Source organism: Lepus europaeus, chromosome 10 (genome assembly GCF_033115175.1).
Source record: "Lepus europaeus isolate LE1 chromosome 10, mLepTim1.pri, whole genome shotgun sequence".
NCBI classification, from domain to species: domain Eukaryota; kingdom Metazoa; phylum Chordata; class Mammalia; order Lagomorpha; family Leporidae; genus Lepus; species Lepus europaeus.
Window position 1 is genome coordinate 105328792 of NC_084836.1, and position 18417 is coordinate 105347208.

The window sequence follows — 18417 nt, forward strand, 5'->3', positions numbered from 1 at the left end:
GACACTTCCAGGGGCACCTCCGTGCCCTACCAGTGCCTGGATTCTCTCACTCCTCCTCTCACGCCAGCTTCCAGCTAAGGTGCAATCCAGGAGGCAGCTGGTCATAGCTCCAGTACTTAGACCCCTGCCGCCAGCGGAGACTCAGATGGAGTTCCAGGCTCTTGGTTTCCGTCGGACCCCATCCCTGCTACTGTGGGCATCCGGAGAATAAATGAGTGGGTGGGAGATCTCTCTGTCTGTCTCTCTGCCTTTCAAATAAATAAGTGGGAGAGGGTACTGGTGCTGTGGTGTAGCAGGGAAAAGCCACTGCCTGTGACACCAGCATCCCATAGGGCGCTGGTTCCAGTCCCAGCTGCTCCACTTCCGATCCAGCTCCCTGCTGATGCACCTGGAAAGCAGTAGAAGATGGCCCAAGTCCTTAGGGCCCTGCACCCACATAGGAGACCCAGAAGAAGCTCCTGGCTCCTGGCTTTGGCCTGGACCAACCCCAGCCATTGCAGTCATTTGAGGAGTGAACCAGCAGATGGAAGATCTCTCTCTCCCTCTCCCTCTCTCTCTCTGTCTCTACCTTTCAAATAAAAGACAAACAATATTTTTTAAATATTCAAATCTTAGAATAAAACAGAGCAGGAGCTCTGGGGGCCTCTGGACCGTCTCCTCCCCAGAGGCAGCTCGCTCCTGGGATCTGAGTTTCCCGTCTGTGGCACCCCCTGTGTGCTGCCCGGCTCTCTCTTCCTCAGTCTCCCCACCAGGAGGTGGGGCTTCCACTTCCCACCCTGCCTCGCTCAGATCACCATTGTTCTAGAGACGGTGGGTGCAGGGGTCTCGGGAGCAGCGTACGGTGCCACAGGCAGTGACTGCTGTCCCTGATTCTCCCCGGCATCCCTGCCTGCAGCTGGCCTCCCCTTGAACTCTTGGCTGATCCTCTGCTCACAGCCCAGGAACTCCAGCAGCTTCCAGGAGCCCACAGCGTGCCATGCCCTGCTCACACGCCCTCGTTTGGCACACGTGACGATGTCAGTGGCGAAATTGGGACACCTCATCTGACAAAGAAACGGAAGCTGATCTTGCCCGGGGTCACAGAGACCAGGAGAAAGGCAAGGCCAGGATCCAGCACGGATGTGCAGTGGCCAAGTCCGCCCCTTCCCCAAGCTCCTGCTGCCTGCTCCGCCCGGAGTCCCCAGGCTCGGGGGTGGCCTGCCCAGCTGCCCAGCCTTTGCTCTTTTCAGCGGTGCCTAAAGAAACTGTTTACTTCTCACGAGCAAGGCTCGCAAGCTGAGACGCCCTTGGCTTTCACGTGTTGGCTCTGTTCACCACCAGCCATAGCCATTTACGGGGCAGCCAGTTCAAAGGGAGAATGTTCCAAACTCACAGGGCTCTTGGCCAGCGCAGGACCTGCTCCAGGCCTGCACCCCAGGGGCTCGTAAGCTGTCCAAGGGCTGGGGGAAGCGCCCCGCGAATGGGGCCAGCAGCAGGGAATGCTGGCCACGCCCCCTTCTCAATCCCCCGCCCGGGGCTGCGGGAAGCCCAGCACCATCAGCCAGACGTGGGCCCCTCCACGTGATTTCCGTGAACCTCAATCAACTTGTCTCCATTTCTTCCCAGGGAGCGCATCCCAGCTGGCCCTGCTGACGGCTCCTCCTGGGAGCCCAGGCTGGGTGCGCAGCTGAAAAGGAAGAAGGCGAGACGATCACAGCCGCCGCCCCACGACCCAGGACAGAAGCCCAGAAAGAGGGGGGCGGAGGAACCAGGCTCCCGGCTGCCCCTGTGGGATGCACCTGACCTGCCCAGCTGACCTGGAACACAGCAAGGTGCTCAGAGCCGTTCTGCCCGGGCGGGGCAGGAGCAAGACTCACCTACGTCTATTTTAATGTCTCTTCAATGAGCCTTTGTTACTAGTGTAATCTAAGTGTTATTTTTGTCAGGCAGTACAAAATGTGCAGGCTGATCCGCCTTTACTTATATCCAAACCCTGGGACTCTTCAGTAATTGTCTGAAAAGAAAAATTTCCATGCAGTATGAGCCACAGTACACGCACATGCATGTCTAGACCAAGCCCAAGAGGCTTTAAATAAAGCGTTAACTACAGTCACCCCCGGGGGCTGCGAGAGGCAGGGGCCTCGCAAGGTAGCGTTTTCATTCGCTCCATGGTTCGCTGGATTTTCCAAACGTTCTGTAACCAGCTGGTGAGTGCTTCCACCCCAGAGGAAGAAAAATAAAAGTGCGCTTGTGTGTGCTGTTCAGGCTGGCTCGGTTCTCAAATGGTCTCCCCAGATGTTGCTGGCCGGGCCTTCTCGCCAGTGGGCTGGGCTTTTCCGAAAGGTCCACACTTGGCTGCCAGCTCCAGCAGGCACAGACCGCATCGCTCAGCCCCGGCCACCTCCTCACTTGGGAAGAGAGCAGACTGAGAAAAGCCCAGGTGGGCAGGGTCCTGGGGCCGCCTGCCACTCTTGCCCACTGCCGAGGGAGGGCGGGATTTGGCCTCTGGTTCACGGGAGGATGCTGGCCTCAGTTTTCCCATTTGTAAAAGGGAAACACTGGGCACAGCTATCTCCAAGAGCCCTCCCAGCAGGGGCTTGCTAGAATTCAAAGTATAATCAGGTCCAGGAAGGTCTGGAGCTGGTAGGTAGCTACCAGATGGGATCGGGCTTATGGTCACTTGGTGAGAAAGTTTCAGTAGACACGTCTTGGTCTTGTGCCTTTCCCTGCCTGGGCCCAGGGAGAGACTAGACCAGCAGCCGCAGAAAGGAAAGAACTCCTTCGGGAGACGTGGAACTGGGAGAGGACCAGGTGTGAGAAAGCAGCCCCTCGGGGTGAGACCCCTGACCGCCAGCCTCGGTGTCAGCTCGTCGGCATCGGTCAAGGGTTGCTCTGCCTAATAGTGCCAGATCCCAGACCTGCAGGGCTTGTAGTAAGAGCTCCAGGTTGTTTTTAAAGGTTTGCCAAACCAAATACGCCTGTGATCCAGACCCAGCCCGGCGAGGGTCAGGCGGTCACCTCCAGGCTCGGACGCCTGCAGCCTAATTCTAAAGACACAGCGCCCTGCCTGCCAGGAAGTTCCTGCTCATGTCCAGCTACAGCCTCTGCTGCTCCAAGTCCTTTGGGTTTTTGCAGAGGTGGTGGTGGGGGTGAGACCTGGCTTCTGATTAAATGAACCTTTCAGAAACTGGACATGCAGCTCGGACGCAGCGAGCTGAGGAGCAAGTGGGCGTCAGTGCACCCACAGTGGAGGCCAGCTCTGCCGTGTGTCACCTGTGTGGCCTGTGTTGTGTTGCTCCCTTGCCTCTTCCCTGGGCTCACCACCTCCCACCCCAGCCACATGACCACGACTACACCCAGAGCAAGTCTTCCGTACTCCCCAGCCACTGTTCATCGTCCCAGCAACTCTATGGGCTGAGTATGTATATTCCCATTTTACAGGTTAAGAAACTGAGCCAGTTTTCCCGCTTGTCGGCGGCAGAGCTGGGGGTGAACTTGCTCTCCTGCCTCTTCCCTGGGCCCAGCTCCTCTGCAGCACACAGAGCAAGCTGCCACCCTCCACTGCTTGGCAAGCCTTAGAGACTCCCTGCTGCCTACGCGGCCCTGGGGCCAGCTCACAGCTGACCTCGCCTGCTTCTTCCAAACACATGGATTTTGCTCCGCAGGCATTCTCGTGCCCAGGCAGGGGCTTTATTTTTTGCTGTGTCCACATATCCTGCCTTGTGATATTATCATAATGTCTTTATTATTTACTTAGCATGCCTTTTGACAATTCGTCACCAACCTTAGTTTCCTTTCTGTTGACACGCGTCTGTGCCGTTTAAATCGCCCCCTGCTTAGCCATCAGGATGAACAGCTGCCCAATAGGGAAGACTCATCGAGCACCATGGGCAGCCTCCAGGGCTAGCACCCGCGGTGAGGGCCCCGGCGGCGGGGGGAGCGCCGCCTCAGTACTCGTCTCCACATCCCCGCTCTCACCACACCCCTACCCGGACGGCACAAGCTCCTCCACACCCTGCAGAGCCCCTGCCCCACCGCCAGCTCTGCTCTGAGCTTTTCACAACATGTGAGCACCCAGGCACCTGCTCCCACTCCCTTCACACAGCCCAGCTCTCCGCACAGGCAGCTGCCTCCCCACAGAGCGTGCGCCCCCACGGCTGGGACCAAGCACTTAGCCAGGGCCTGGCACACAGGAGGGGGTTGAGGCATTGGCGCCATGGCAGTGTTGAAGGAAGTGAACTGGACTCAACCAGTGCTTCCCAAAGCTTGGGGTGAGGTCAGAGGGCTCCCACGGCCATCTCGTGAAACCACAGCAAGGAAGTTGTCCCCAGCTCTCCCCGGCCACCCCATGTCTCCTCGGTGCCCCTGGTGGCAGCAGGCAGGGAGGCCAGTCTGGGGCCCGCACCTTCCGAGCAGCTCTCAGGCCCTCTGTCACTACTCCTTCTAGCAAAATGAAAGCAGTGCCCAGGCTGGGAGTCGTCCGCCGGAGCCAACCAGCACCGGGGCCTTCGCTGCTCCTGCTCGCCCACCTGCCTGCCGTTTGTGACAACACATTCTGATTTTTCCGGTTGTGAGAGCAAGCTTCCTACTTAGATACATTTTACATGTATGAAGTAAGTTGATTGAAAGAGAAAATGTTGAGCAAACACTGAGTAGTAGGTTTTATTATTTCCTTATAGGATTTTACCCAGCGAGTGGACACGTGAAAGCTGTTCTGACGACACTGGCATTTGGGGAACGCGGGACGGGAATAAACCTCCAATCCCTTTGCCATAAGATTCTCTGAGATGGGCTGCCCCCAAACACCAGCCAGCCATTCATCAAGTCACGCCACAAGCTACAAGTGTGACCAGTGCCACGGCATGCAAGAGTGAGAGTTGGGGAAATTCAGGAAGGCTTTCCGGAGGAGGTGACATTTGGTGGAGATTTACAGAATGACTAGAAATTCGTTAGGAAGTGAGCCAGCCAGCAGGAGCAGCATCTGCAGGGGCTGGGGAGGGGCAAGTATGAACCATTCGCGTCTCTAGACCAAGGCCAGAGGGGCTGGAGCACCGAGGTAAGGCCAACGAGGTGGGCAGGTGACAACCACTGCCATTTAAAGCCAGAGAAGGGAAGGACAGTCGCCCATCACCCCCACTCGGGAGAGAGCCACTCAGCCTTTGACGGAGCTTGGATTGAGGAACTGGGGTCCAGTGAGGGGGTTCTGGATTCGAGAACTAGTAACTGGGTCAGATGCAAACCCAGGAGAGGTGTGGCCCACACCTCTTTGTGCAGCGCGTGGCAGCAGGGTTAGTGGCGACAGCCGAGTGCGGGCTCGGACTCCAAGCTGTCCTAATCTGGACTTCCTGGTGGGGTGCACTCGGGCAGTTGGTGGAGCCCCCAGAGGCTGGGCCCCCCATCGGGTGGGCAGAGACACCAGCGGCTCCAGTTAGAGCCTCCGTGCCCTGTGAACGCCCACATGTAAACCACCTAGCACAGGGCCTGGTCTGCAGGGGGAGGTGGACGACCGCTGGCCCAGGACGGCCGTTTCCAGCCAGCACCGGGGCAGTGTGTGCAGGGGTCCCGCTGTGTGTGCATGCAGGTGTCTGGGTTCACAGCGCGTGTGCTGTGCGCAGGCAGCTGACTGGCCAGGTGTTAGCGGTTCCCACGCTGTGGACAGGCCTGTGTGTAGGAGAGGGCACACGTGTGGGACCGTGCGACTGTGTGCACGAACATCCCTCCGCACAGCCGCCTTCTGCAGGTGGGTGGCGCACACTGAAACCCGCACAAAGTCCTTGCGGAGTTAAACTCCCTGCCTGTCTTCCCCGCCCTGTGCAAATCCCCTAGGATTCCGAAAATCGTTCCTGTGTAGCTGCCTGGACTCTTGGGCCCCTCTGGAGCTGGGCTGGGATTCCTTGAAAACACAGGCTACTTTCTTCCCTCGCTCCCAGATGCCTGCCTGGACGTGCAGGCGCAGACACGCACCTGGCGCCCACACATCCTCTGCATACAGCGCCCCGGAGGTCTCAGGGGTCGTCCACGAGGCCCAGGGGGAGGCCATCCCCCTCGCCGCCCTGCCCGGGCCACCTTCCCACCGAGTCCCCCAGCCGCCCGCCCTTGCAGGTGGGCGAGGCTGAAACAAAACCATCCCAAGTTATGGTTCCCTTCTCCTTGCTCTGTGCCCGGCGCTGTCTGGCCAGGCAAAAGGAGGCTTTAACTCGCATCTACCCGGACCCCGCGCGGGATCCTACGCATACCTGCTCTCCAGCCCCGCCCGCGTCTAGAACGCAGACCCCCGCAGGGTGACCGAGCCCCCAGCGCCAGGATTCAGGCCGGGAGCCGCGCTGCGCCTCCGGCGGCCCATCCCACCCCATCCACCGCACGCACCAGGGGTCCAGCGACCACCTGGCCAGAGAGGAGCCCGTGCCTGACCCCGACTCTACCCCTGCTGGGGTGAGGGTGCCGCACAGACTCCTGGCCACGTCGGGAGGATGTGCCCCGCCGACAGGGGGCAGAACGGGGTGGTCCTGGCCTCAGCTAGCGTTACCATGGTGACAAGGGCGGCGGTGGCTCCTCTGCTGGGCGCCTGGTTCCTGGGTCCGCGGGTCCTTACGTCCGGCGCAGCCCCCGACCCCGTCTAGCCCCGGAGCGCGCGAAGCGGAGCGAACGGGCCCCAGGCGCCGACCCCGGCCTCGTCTCCGAGGGAGCGGCCGGGAGCCGAGGGGAGAGCGCGAGAGCGAGGAGCGGGGACAAGGGGCGGCCACCAGCCGAGGGGCGGCCGCAGGGGCGGGCCGGGCTCGGCGCGACAGCGGCCCCTTTGTGCGGCTCCCCGGCCCCGGCCCCGCCCGCCGCCGCCGCCGCGGGTGATGAGAACCAGGCGCCCCCGCCCGGCCCCGGCCCGCGGCTGCCAGGAGGAACTCGAGCCGGTCCCGCCGCGTTTGCTTCCCGCGGCGCCCGCGTCCCCGCCCCGCAGCCCCGCCGGGCAGCGCGCTGCTGGGGCCAGCGCCTGCGGGCCTCGGGTCGCCTGGCTGCCCTCTCTTCATCCGCTCCCCCACAACTCGCAGGGTCCCCTGGGCCTCCGCGCCCTGGGATGGTGACGCTGACGAACATGGTACCTGCCACTTTGACGTGCTGGGCACCCGCGAGCCTCCGCCCGGCGGGGCCCGACCCGGAGCTGTTTGCCACTTCTGTTCTTGTGGGACACCGTGAGGCGCTGTGTGACCTTGGCCTAGCCGTCGGTGGCTCCTGGGCCTCAGTTTCGGAGCGACACTGAGAAAGTAGCTGGTGCTCGCTGTAGTCTGACTGTTCGTGTCCCAGAAATGTGTGCGAGGCCATCTAACCCAGAGAGCTGCTGTGGGCAGAGCCTGGGCCTGGGGAAGTGGCCCAGAGGGCTGCTGGTTCTGGTTCCCTCCACAGGTGAGCACCCAGCCCGAAGGCACCACGGGGGAAGCAGAAATCAGGGCCCCCACCAGACCCCTGATGGTGACTTTGGACTTCACACCTCCAGGACTGGGAGCCCCCACTTTCTGTCTCTCAGTCTCCGGGGAAGGGATTTCATTATAACCACCCAAGCAGACCAAGAGGAGAGCTCAGGCTACTTCTTGGTTGGATGACTCAGGGCTTCTTTCATTTATTTATCAAACATGGTGCTAAGCTCTGGGCCAGACAGAGGCCCTGCCCTCAGGTCATGTGCAGTCCAGGGGGGACACAGACAAGAAACAAACAGAAAAAAAAATGACTGAATGAGATCACCACTAAGAAGGCAACAGACATGTGACGCTAGGAACTGGGGCGGGGGGGTCAACTTAGGGCGGATGGTGCAGGAAGGGGGTGAGAAGCCTAGATCTGAGACGGGGAGGAATTAGGTGAGGCACGTGTGTGTCTGTGTGTGAACGTGTGCGTGCACGTGTCTGTGTGCATGCGTGCATGTATTCATGTGTGCATGTGTGTGGGTATTTGTGTTTGTGTGTGGGGGGGATGCAAACAGAGTTCCACTGGGAGGGATCAGTATGTGCAAAGGGTCTGAGACAGTATTAAGGTTAAAGAAATCAGGAGTGAGAGGAGAACTGAAAAGAACCCGGTACGGCAGGTGGCCCCTTCCGCAGCCCACCTCCGACCCAACATGGTTGAGTCTTTGAGCAGAGGGCGGCTGAGCTGGGAGCCACCCTGTCTGCATGGACAAGCTCCATCCTACCCCTGGGTCTTCACTTGCTCGTCATTCATTTGGTGCTGATAATCCCCCGACCCTGACTGCGACCGTTACACCACACAGCCAGAGGAGCCGCCTGGTGATGTGTGTTTGCTGTCAGATAAACCCTCTGCAGCCGGCAGGAGACGTCTGGACGGTCTGGGGGTCACTGCTCAAGAGAGAACAGACGTGATAACGTTGGCGGCAGAGTTCCCCTGGAGTCGAGCGAGTACGGATTGGAGGTTTCGGGGTCCCAGGCTGCACTGAGACGGGATTAATGTGGCAGCCAGCGCTCTGGGGCTGTAGGCGGCAGAAAGTGGTTCTGTGTGAGGGGAAGGGATGAATTGGTAGGGTTTCAGTGATCCCAGAAATCAGCAAGAAAGCCGAAGGCTCACACTCTGGAAAGAGCTCCAGGGGCCTCGCCAGCAGGAGTGAATTGGACCCCCTTGAAGACTGCGGGAACTGCGTCAGGACAGACGCCCCAAGGAGACCTGCATCTGCCAGGCACTTTCAGAAGTGTGGACAGTCGCGAGGAACATTTGATTGTTGTCCTTTTTTCACAGATGACAAGCCAGGGCACGGAGACTTTCTGTGACTTGCCCAATGTCAGAGAAACAGTAGAGTGTGGATGCCAGTCTCAGACTAGGCTCTCCAATTCTAGGAATTATGTTATTAATCAGCTGGCTTTCGGGGGCCAGTGCTGTGGCGTGGAAGGGTGAGCTACCACTTGCAGTGCTGTCATCCTGTTTGGGCGCTGGTTCGAGTCCCTGCTGCTCCACTTCTGATCCAGCTCCCTGCTAATGCACCTGGGAAAGGAGGATGGCCCAAGTGCTTGGGCCCCTGCACCCGCATGGGGTACCTGGAGGACACTCCTGGTTCCTGGCTTTGGTCTGGTCCAGCCCCAGCTGTTGCAGCCATTTGGGGAGTGAACCAGCGAATGGCAGATTTCTCCCCCCACCCCCTCTGGATCTCTTCCTTTCAAATAAATAAAAATAAATCTTTTAAAAAAATCAACTTGCTTTGCTACTTCAATGATTCCCAAGTATTCTTGCTTGTGTTACTCCTTGCTGAACTCTAAGCCTTAAAAGAGAGAGTGTGTCCAGGGCCCTACAAAAGGCAATCAGGTGGCCCAAGCTAGAGAGGACATGGATAGAAACGATCTAGAGAGGACATGGATAGAAACGATCTAGAGAGGACATGGATAGAAACGATCTAGAGAGGTGCGACCTCACAGTATCCACCCCGACTCCTAGTGGCGTCATTTGCACCCTCCCTCCCAGGCCTGGCCTTCGCACCCCACGCTATCGACATGGCCCAACAACACACTCATAGGCCTGCGTGAATGGGGCCCACGGTGTGCGTGCCCACCAGGAGGTCCTCTGTCTGGGCCTCAGAGTCGGCCTCTAAAATGGAAAGAAAAGTCCTTCCCCACAGGAAGAGCTCAGGTAAGTGAACAGACACCAAGGGCTTTGCACGGGGCCTGGTGCAGCATGGAGTGGGTGCACAGCCCACGGATGGTGCTGGGTAGGGGTGGGGCCGGTGGCTCTGAGATCGGCCTCGACGCTCCCGGGCCTCGCTGCTGGACTTGGCTGCTTCATCTCTCAGGGACTTTCCAGAAGATTTTCTAGGGACTGATCAAATATTCACTTCCTGTCTCCTTGGCAAATGAATAATTGAATCCTGCTCCAGTGGCTGCACTGGGTTTTGAGAAATAACAGAATCTGCTCCTGGCTTCAAGGAGGGGGGAAGCGAGCTGGGAAGGGCTGTGTCACGGATTGGCTGTGTGGTCCTGGGCAGGTCCCACCCCTCCTGGGGCCAGCGTGTGCTCATCATAAGACGGAGGTTACAAGATGTGCTCATTTGGTGATGAGACACCGCACTGAAGGGCCTTAGCACAAATGCCTGGCATATTTTAGGTCCTCAACAAACGGCATCTGTACCTGGATTTTGAGAGTCTCAGGGTCAGGTGCCAGGACTCCTTACCAGGGGACAGACTCACTGGCGAAGGGAGCTACCTAATTTAAGATGGATTGCACTGGGTTCAGAATTCATTTATTCCATACATGTCTATTTCTTCTTTCTACTACAAGCATGTCCAACGCTTGACACACGTGTACACTCACCCCTTCCTTTCTCATGACAGACATCACCAATCAATCATGGATCTTCCTGCTGGTAGCAGGCTCAGAATCCTGAACACAAAGCACAGGCAGCTGCCACCAGGCAGTATGTGTTGCCATCTGTGGTCTGTAACAGAAAGCAGCCTGGCACTGAAGACACAGGCCCCAGTGGCGGGAGGCTGGGGTTTGAATCTTGCACCCCTGTAGATTTTCATGATAGTGAGGAGATACTGGGGCAGTGTATCTGTCATGGAGCCACTTGGATCCCCTTTCGGGAGAGAATGTGGGAGCTGTGTGCACCTGCAGGACCTGCTCCGGCATTCGAGCTGAGGCTGCACATGCCACTCTCCCATGAGTACTCTGTGCCCGAGGCCCCTGGGGGCCAGCCTTGGCCTTCGCAGGGCTGCACCACAGTCTGAGGCTCTTCCTACCCAGTCCTGTTTCCTTCCCCTTCGCCTTTCACGGGTGTCAGCCCGGCATCGTGGTCCCAGCACTCTGCCCTGCTCCTCCTGCTCCGTCTTCCCTGTACCCTTCCCGGGACTCATAGGGAAAGCCCCCAGGATCCTCCCTCGCAGGCTCGCCCTGTCTTCGGCATCTGTTTTTCAGATCACCCAGCGACACGTGCACGCTGTGCCCCTCCTCTGGCCATCAGCAGAACGGTGGCTCCGAGATCACCAGGAGTGCCAGGGGCCAAGGGTGGCCCAGGACAGGGAGGCTGAGGGCCACGGTCCACTGCCTGTCCTCCCCCATCAAGAGCTCTCGGTTGCAAGTGACAAAAACTCAACTCAACCTCCCTGAAGTGAGAAGGGACTTCAGATACCTTACAGAAGAGCTCTGTTGCCATTCTCCTGCGACCAAGGAAGATGGCCTCCAGGCCTACGTGGCTTCTAGTGCAAAGACAACATCTGTGCCCTGACTTCAAAGTAGCAATTCTAGGGAAGATCCTGACTGGGCTTGCTTGGGTCACATGTCAGTTCCTCAACCAATCACCATGGCCAGGGTAGTGAGGCTATTCTGATTGGCTGGAATAGTTTCTATGCCCAGTCCTGGGCGGGAGCACATATTGGTGGCTCTGCCTGGGCTGCCTGGGCGAGAGGGTCTTTCTCTCAAGGAGGGGGATGGGAACACAGGTCAAACCTGCTCCACAAGGCTGGGGGGCAAAAGATGGTTTCTGCGCGGCATCCTCTTTTCACAGGAGGAAAGTATGATATTTAAATGAGCATCTTGGTCAGATCCTGGGAAGGGAGCAGAGGAGGACCTGGGGGCACACGGTTCCCTTGGTCACAGTGTCTCCTTCTAAGACGCCCAAAGTCTGCCGGGAGGGAAGCAATGGGAACAGCCCGTGAGTACAAGGTCCTCAGACCTCCAGAAGAGACTGAAAACTCCCCTTGTTCTGATCCCCAGCAGACAGCGCCGCCCGGGGAGCCACAACGCACAGGACCACATGACGTCGGCTACCTGGCCAGGGGAGCTGTCTGTCACCTGTGCCTCGGGATGGAGGAGCCTGGGTACAGACACAGAGGCCCTGAGTTCAAGTCCCCGGCTGTTCACCGACTCCCCGAGGGGTTCCCAGGCGTCACCTCCACTCCTGGAGCCACAGCTTTCCCGCCTTCTCAGTGCAGTCAGTAACCTCTGCTTTGCCTCCCTCCTCTGCCTGCTGGGAGACAATCACACAGGTGTCGTTCTGTCCTGCTAAGGCTGCAAGGAGCCTCTGTCCGTGCCCTGTAGCGGTCATAACATACCTGAGGCCAGGTGACTTCAAAAGTAGAAGTTTATTTGGTCCATGGTGGAAGCTAGGACACCCAGGTGCAGGGTTCCGGCACGTGGTGACATGGCGGGCAGAGCGAGTGTGCCAGCTCGGCTGTCTCTTCCTCTTCTTATTAAGCCACCAATGGCTTAATTGTAGGGCCAATTAGCAAGGAGCTGGGCTAGGGCTTGGTTGGAGAGGAGACTACAGCTGACTTCCTCATCTCATCCTAATTACTCCCCTGAGACCCTGCCTCCAAGTGCCATCAACATGAACTTGGAGATTCTGTTTCCGGCACGAGAACTTTTGATGGACACATTCACACCGCAGTAGAAGTCATGGGTGTGTATATCGCCCCGGAAGCAGGGGCCATTGGAGTGACCATGACAGCCCCTGCCCCCGGGTAACTCGCAGACTACAAGGGCATCGGATGCAATGAACGCATCACAGAAAAAGCCAGTGGGGATCCAGGAGGGCTGCCCTGAGACGCAGAGAGAGAGAGAGAGAAGGCAGGAAAAGCATCACAGAAGGGGGACGTGCCTGCGGCAGCCCTGGAGCAGGGGTGCGTGCTGCAGGCCTGCAGGGCAGAGAGTGTGGCAGGCAGGGTGGGCAAGGCCCTGCGGATCAGGGAGCTTGAATTTTCTCCTAGAGCCATGAAAAGCCATGGGAGGGGATTAACAAGGGAGTCATATGATCAGATGAGTTTATTTTATTTTTTTCATAAGATTCCTCCAGCTGCTGGGTGCAGGAGACGGTAGGAAGGGGCGGGACCTGCAGGGGGACCCTCCAGGGAGGGGCTGCTTTGCAGTTGGAGAAGAGTCAGGCTCCAAGGTTGGTGGAGGCCAGGAGCCAGGGCCCCAGGGAGCCTTGGCGGGGGTGGGGGGGAGGCCCCAAGGCAGGGAGATCTAAGGGCCGCTCGGCTCTTACCCCCCCACCCCCCACCCCTCTGGGTCCTGCACCCCTGCAGTTTTCTTCTCCTCCCAGTCCAGCCTCGCCTTGTTTTCGTGGGACACACGCCATGGATGACTCACGCAGGAGTTGGGTTTCCTGTCCTAGCCATCTCCGCTCCCTGATGACTCCGGCACTGCCCCTCACTGTCTGCGGAGCAGCCGCGGGCCCCACCAGCTGGGGGAAGTCACGGGGAAAGGACCTCAGGCCCACCAGACTTTCCTGCCTCCATTTTGCTCATCTTCTGGGAATCCTGCTCCTCCCTCCAGGACCCCCTCCTCCGGGAAGCCCTCCTAGTGGCTCAGGCGTGCTTCCCCTCTGTGCCCAGTGGCACCTGCCTATTCACCCCCACTTCAGATCTCCTAAGGTCTATTGTCTTTCAGGATCTCATCTTCTGGTGAGGGAGGCAGGGGTACCTGGATGGAGCTGTGGAAGAAAGTATGGTAGAAGCCCAGGGGAAGGAACTGACCACTTCTAGAGGTTGAACCAGAAGAGAGCCCCGAGGAAGGGGCATTTCCATGGGGATTTTGAGGGAGGAATAGAAGTTCACTATGGGGAGAATGAAGAGAAGGCACTCAAGTCAAGGAAATGGTGTGTGCTGGGGGTGATTGCAACTGACTGTAACGTGTGACTATAACGTGGATATAAGTGCTTGTTGAGTGGACACATGGTTGGTGGGGGCATAGAGAAATTGGATGTGGCTGCATCAAAGTCTTCAAACGGGCCATGGACAGGCCAAAGCAGGCAAACAGAAGAATAAAACAGTGCTCAAGGGGTGGTCGGCATCTGCAGGTTGGGAGGCTTCACTTAAACTCCTGGAGCTGGGCAGCAGCTTCTGTCCCGGCCCAGAGCCCTGCTGTGCAGCTCGCCAGAGGCCCTGCCTGATTCACGTCCCATGGCTCTGTGGGCACAGAGTTGCAGCCCCGATCCAGCCGACGGATGTGATCCTTAGGGTTCTGGACCGTGAGCGCAGGACCAGGCACACAGCAGGTGCTCACCGAGTGTTTGCGGGCTTGATGGGGGGGTAACAGCTTCCTAACCTCTATTAGATTCCTTTACCACAACCCCTTCCCAGAGGTGGCGGCTCCTTCCACGTGGGCTGGACCTAGAGACTCACCCACGCAGAGTCTGACGTGGAGGACGGCGCGCTGGGTGACTTCAGAGACCAGCCCGCAGAGACACTGTGGGCTCTGGCCTGCTGCCCTGGGATCCGGTGCTGTACAGGAAGCCGGCCGCCATGTTGGTAGGACACTCCAGCAGCCCTCTGGAATGCTCTCTAGTGGAGAAAAACTCAGGTCTCTCGCCAGCAGCTGGCACCGACTTGCCCATCACGTGAGCGATCCTGTGGCCCAGCCAAGCCTTCCTTCAGATGCTGTAGCCCCGGTGGGCAACTTGACCGCAACCCCGTGAGACCCCCAGCTAGAACCTCTCAGCAAGGCTCCTTCCCAACACCTGATGCACAAAAATTGTGTGAGGCGGGGAACGTTCATTGTGTCGGGTGCTGAGCTGTGTGGTTCATTTGTTATGAGTCAATGGCTAACACGTATGGACGGATGGATTCAGGCATGGATGGAATAGGTGGGTTTTTGGGAGGATGGATGGAGTGGATGGATAAACAGGTGGGTGAGTGGGCAGATGGATGGTGGGTGGGTGGGTGGGTGGAAGGGTGGATGGATGGAGGGAGGGAGGGACTGAGAGGTGGTTGGACGGATTGATGGACTGGTGGGTGGATGGTTATAGAGACTGTCAAGGAGCAGGGAGTTTCTGTTGGGAGGGGTTAGTGCCCAAATGGGTTTTCCACCTTAAAAATGCAGAAGTGGGGGTTGTTGCTGTGGTGTAGCAGGTAAAACCGCTGCCTGCAGTGCCACCTGCTCTACTTCTGATCCAGCTCTCTGCTGTGCCCTGGGAGAGCAGTGGAGGATGGCCCAAGTGCGTGGGTCCTGCACCCATGTGGGAGACCTGGAAGAAGCTCCTGGCTCCTGGCTTCAGATCAGCCCAGCTCCAGCCATTGCAGCCTTTTGGGGAGTGAAGCAGTGGATAGAAGACCTCTCTCTTTCTCCCGCCTCCCTTTCCCTCTCCCTCTCCCTTTCCCTTTTCCTCTCCCCCTCCCTCTCCCTCCTGCCTCTCTGTAGCTCTGCCTTTCAAATAAATAAATAAATATTTTTTAAAAAGAGAGAGAAAGAAAGAAAAAAACTGGGGCATGCCATGGTCAACTCGGAGTCTCAGGTCATTCAGGCAGCCAGGCAGAGAAGCTAAACCTTATGGAGAAGAGATCAGCTTGAGGCTGAGCCAGTGGTCGAGGGAGACAGGGTGCTCTGTCTCCAAGTCCAGCTTCACCCAGCAGCAGTCCTGCCCGGCTCCCTTCTGCCCCACCCCCGTCCTGGCGTCGCCATGCCTCGGCCCCGCTGCCCTCCGACCGTGGAGGAGGTTAGAGCTGCAGCATTTCTCGGATGCCAAGTCTCCTCACCACTCACAGCGGTCTTTGTGTGCAGGGAGAAGTTTCTCCTTCAGCTGGTGGGGGGCTGCCGGTGGGGCCAAGAGAGGGGCAGTGAGGAGCTGTGGCCCTCCAAGGAGACCCTGCTGTCCCCAAAAGCATGGTGAGGAGTCACAGCCACCAACCAGGCACAGGGTTAAGTCAACCCCAGGATCCAGCATCTGCGGTTGTTTGAGATGCCCCGGCAGGTGTCCTGCGGAAACACAGATACCGGCGGGCCGGGTACACAGGCGTTTTACTGCAGATCAAAGCGGCACAGAAAGGCCCTTCCTCATCTGTCGCAGCGGCGGAAGCTCACAAGATTGGTGACACGTGTTGACAAGGCGCCGGGCACAGCGCCACCCTCAAACATGGCTGATGGGAAGGCCAGGTGGTAACCAGCCTCATTGAAGGCAGTTGGGTCATTTCTAACAAAACAGCACCTGGGCTTACCCTCAGCCCCGGGATTTCCAGAACTTACCCTAAAGATAAAAAGCCACAAATAGGGAGAACTTCTGCACAAGGTCATTGAGGTTCTCCTCCGCAGTAGCACAGCGTTGACGATGCTCAAATGTCCATTGGGAGGAAACAGAATGGCCTGGGTGCCCGCCGAGGAGCTGCTATGCAGCTACAAAAGCAAGGTGACAGGGCTGCGGGAACCTGGGGACCAGGATGTGACGTCCAGCACAACACTGAGCTAAAATAAAAATGGGCTGCGAAGGACTGAAAATAATTGCTACCTCTCCGCTAAGAACGGTAAAAATAAAACATTTATTTATTTGCACACAAACTCATTTATTTAACTATGCAAAAGAAACCCAGGAAGGGTAAATCAGAAACTTCGTGATGCTGCTCACCCACAAGGAGCTGGTGGAAATACAATGGACGAGAGACAGGAGCGAGACATCTCTGAATACATTTGTATATGGTGTGGACATGTTTACCACGTAGGCATTTGACATTTACAAAAAACTAAATTCAGTAGAAAGGCAAAAAAACAAAACAAAACAAAAAAAAAACCACGAGCTCTAAATTTGAAAACAAAAAGCGATGATCTCAATTGTGTATCACAGTAATAACAGAACCGCACAAAGAAAACAATCCGTTCAGGACACTGGCTCTGGGTATTGGTGCTATAATTCTGAGATTACTATTTTTTTGTATGACAGAAAAAAAATGAGCAAATATTTTGGTATTTGGGGAATCAGAGTTTTCACTATGGGAGAGGGGCTGGTGTTGCAGCACACATGGTTAGCTCCCACCCGAGATGCCGGTATTCCATGTTGGGGCACTGGTTTGAGTCCTGGCTGCCCTGTCTCTGATCCAGCTCCCTGCTAATGCACCTGGGAAAGCAGGAGAAGATGAGCTAAGTGCTTGAGTCCCTGCCACCCACATGCGAGACTCACATGGAGTTCCTGGCTCCTGGCTTCTGGCTGTTGCAGCCATTTGGGGAGTGAACCAGAGCAAGAAATTATCAAGTAACAAGGGGCTACTCTGATTCATGTGATAAAGTATCAAAGCTGAGGCAGTAGCCTCATAAAGGAACAGCCATACAGAGATGGATAGAGCAAGAGGTAAAAGTAGAAATATTGATAGGTGTGTGTGTGCATAAATAGTACTGTAGAGACACACACAAAGGTATGTTGGAAAGCTCTGGGAAATGGAATAAAAAGACAAGCTAGGGCCGGTGCCGTGGCTCAATAGGCTAATCCTTCACCTGCGGTGCCAGCACACCGGGTTCTAGTCCCAGTCAGGGCGCCGGATTCTGTCCCGGTTGTTCCTCTTCCAGGCCAGCTCTCTGCTATGGCCCGGGAGTGCAGTGGAGGATGGCCCAAGTGCTTGGGCCCTGCACCCCATGGGAGACCAGGAGATGCACCTGGCTCCTGGCTACGGATCGGTGTAGCATGCCAGCTGTGGCGGCAATTGAGGGGTGAACCAACGGAAGAAAGACCTTTCTCTCTGTCTCTCTCTCTCTCTCACTGTCCACTCTGCATGTCCAAAAAAAAAAAAAAAAAAAAAAAAAAGACAAGCTAGGCCAGTACCACGTCTCACTAGACTAATCCTCCGCCTGTGGCGTCAGCACCCTGGGTTCTAGTCCTGGTTGGGGAGCCGGATTCTGTCCCGGTTGCTCCTCTTCAGTCCAGCTCTCTGCTGTGGCCAGGGAGTGCAGTGGAGGATGGCCCAAGTGCTTGGGCCCTGCACCCGCATGGGAGACCAGGAGGAAGCACCTGGCTCCTGGCTTTGGATTGGCGCAGCGCCGGCAGTAGCGGCCACTTGGGGGGTGAACCAACGGAAAAAGGAAGACCTTTCTCTCTGTCTCTCTCTCTCACTGTCTAAACTCTGCTGTCAAAAAAAAAAAAAAAAAGCTAATTTTGGTGTAAAAGATATTTATTTTCAAATTTCATAACTTTCACATTTTCCATGAACTTTTTGTCGTATAGGTGGATTTAAACATTTTTTAGCCAGAATAAGCCAATCTTTCAATTCCGCTTTCTGCAAACCTCTTGGCGTGCTCGCACATGCTCTTATTTCCTGTCTTCCTCAGCTGAGAGAGCTTAAATACAGCAGCGTCCCAGCAGCGACCACACACCTCACATCCAGACCTTGGTGCCTAAGCCCATGCCCCCATACAAGGAACCAGGGCTCCTGGAGGAAATGGCTGGTCCTGGGGTGGGGCAGCAGATTGCCAAGGTGAGCCCAGAGCCTCTGATGGTGCACGGGGTCAGACAGCGGAGGCAAGTCACAGGGACACAGGGATCCTCGGGCAGAGCAGCTCCCGGCCAACACTACAAGCATCGGAGTGAGGACACAAATCCCTACCCCGACATTCAGAGAGGAGTGAATACATAAATAAACGGACGAGAGCAGGCACTTTTCCCAGGCAGGAGGGTTGCTCAGTGGCCACGCACGCCCCACCCGCCAGGAGACGGAGAGACGGTCGGTGTTAAGGACTCGAAGGCACGCGCAGAATTCTGTCGCCGCA

At 57.2% G+C, this 18417-nt stretch overlaps 1 protein-coding gene across 1 annotated transcript in view; it reads right to left on the reverse strand.

The window, feature by feature from the left end:
* KIAA1755 (KIAA1755 ortholog) overlaps positions 1-7068 on the reverse strand; it is a 33990-nt gene extending 26922 nt beyond the window's left edge. The window contains exons 1-2 of the mRNA XM_062202555.1: positions 6572-7068; positions 6216-6363 (exon numbers count right to left, since the gene is read on the reverse strand). Coding sequence (XP_062058539.1) covers positions 6216-6363; positions 6572-7068 — 645 coding nt within the window. The remainder of the gene's footprint in view (positions 1-6215; positions 6364-6571) is intronic.
* Positions 7069-18417: the final 11349 nt, after the last annotated feature.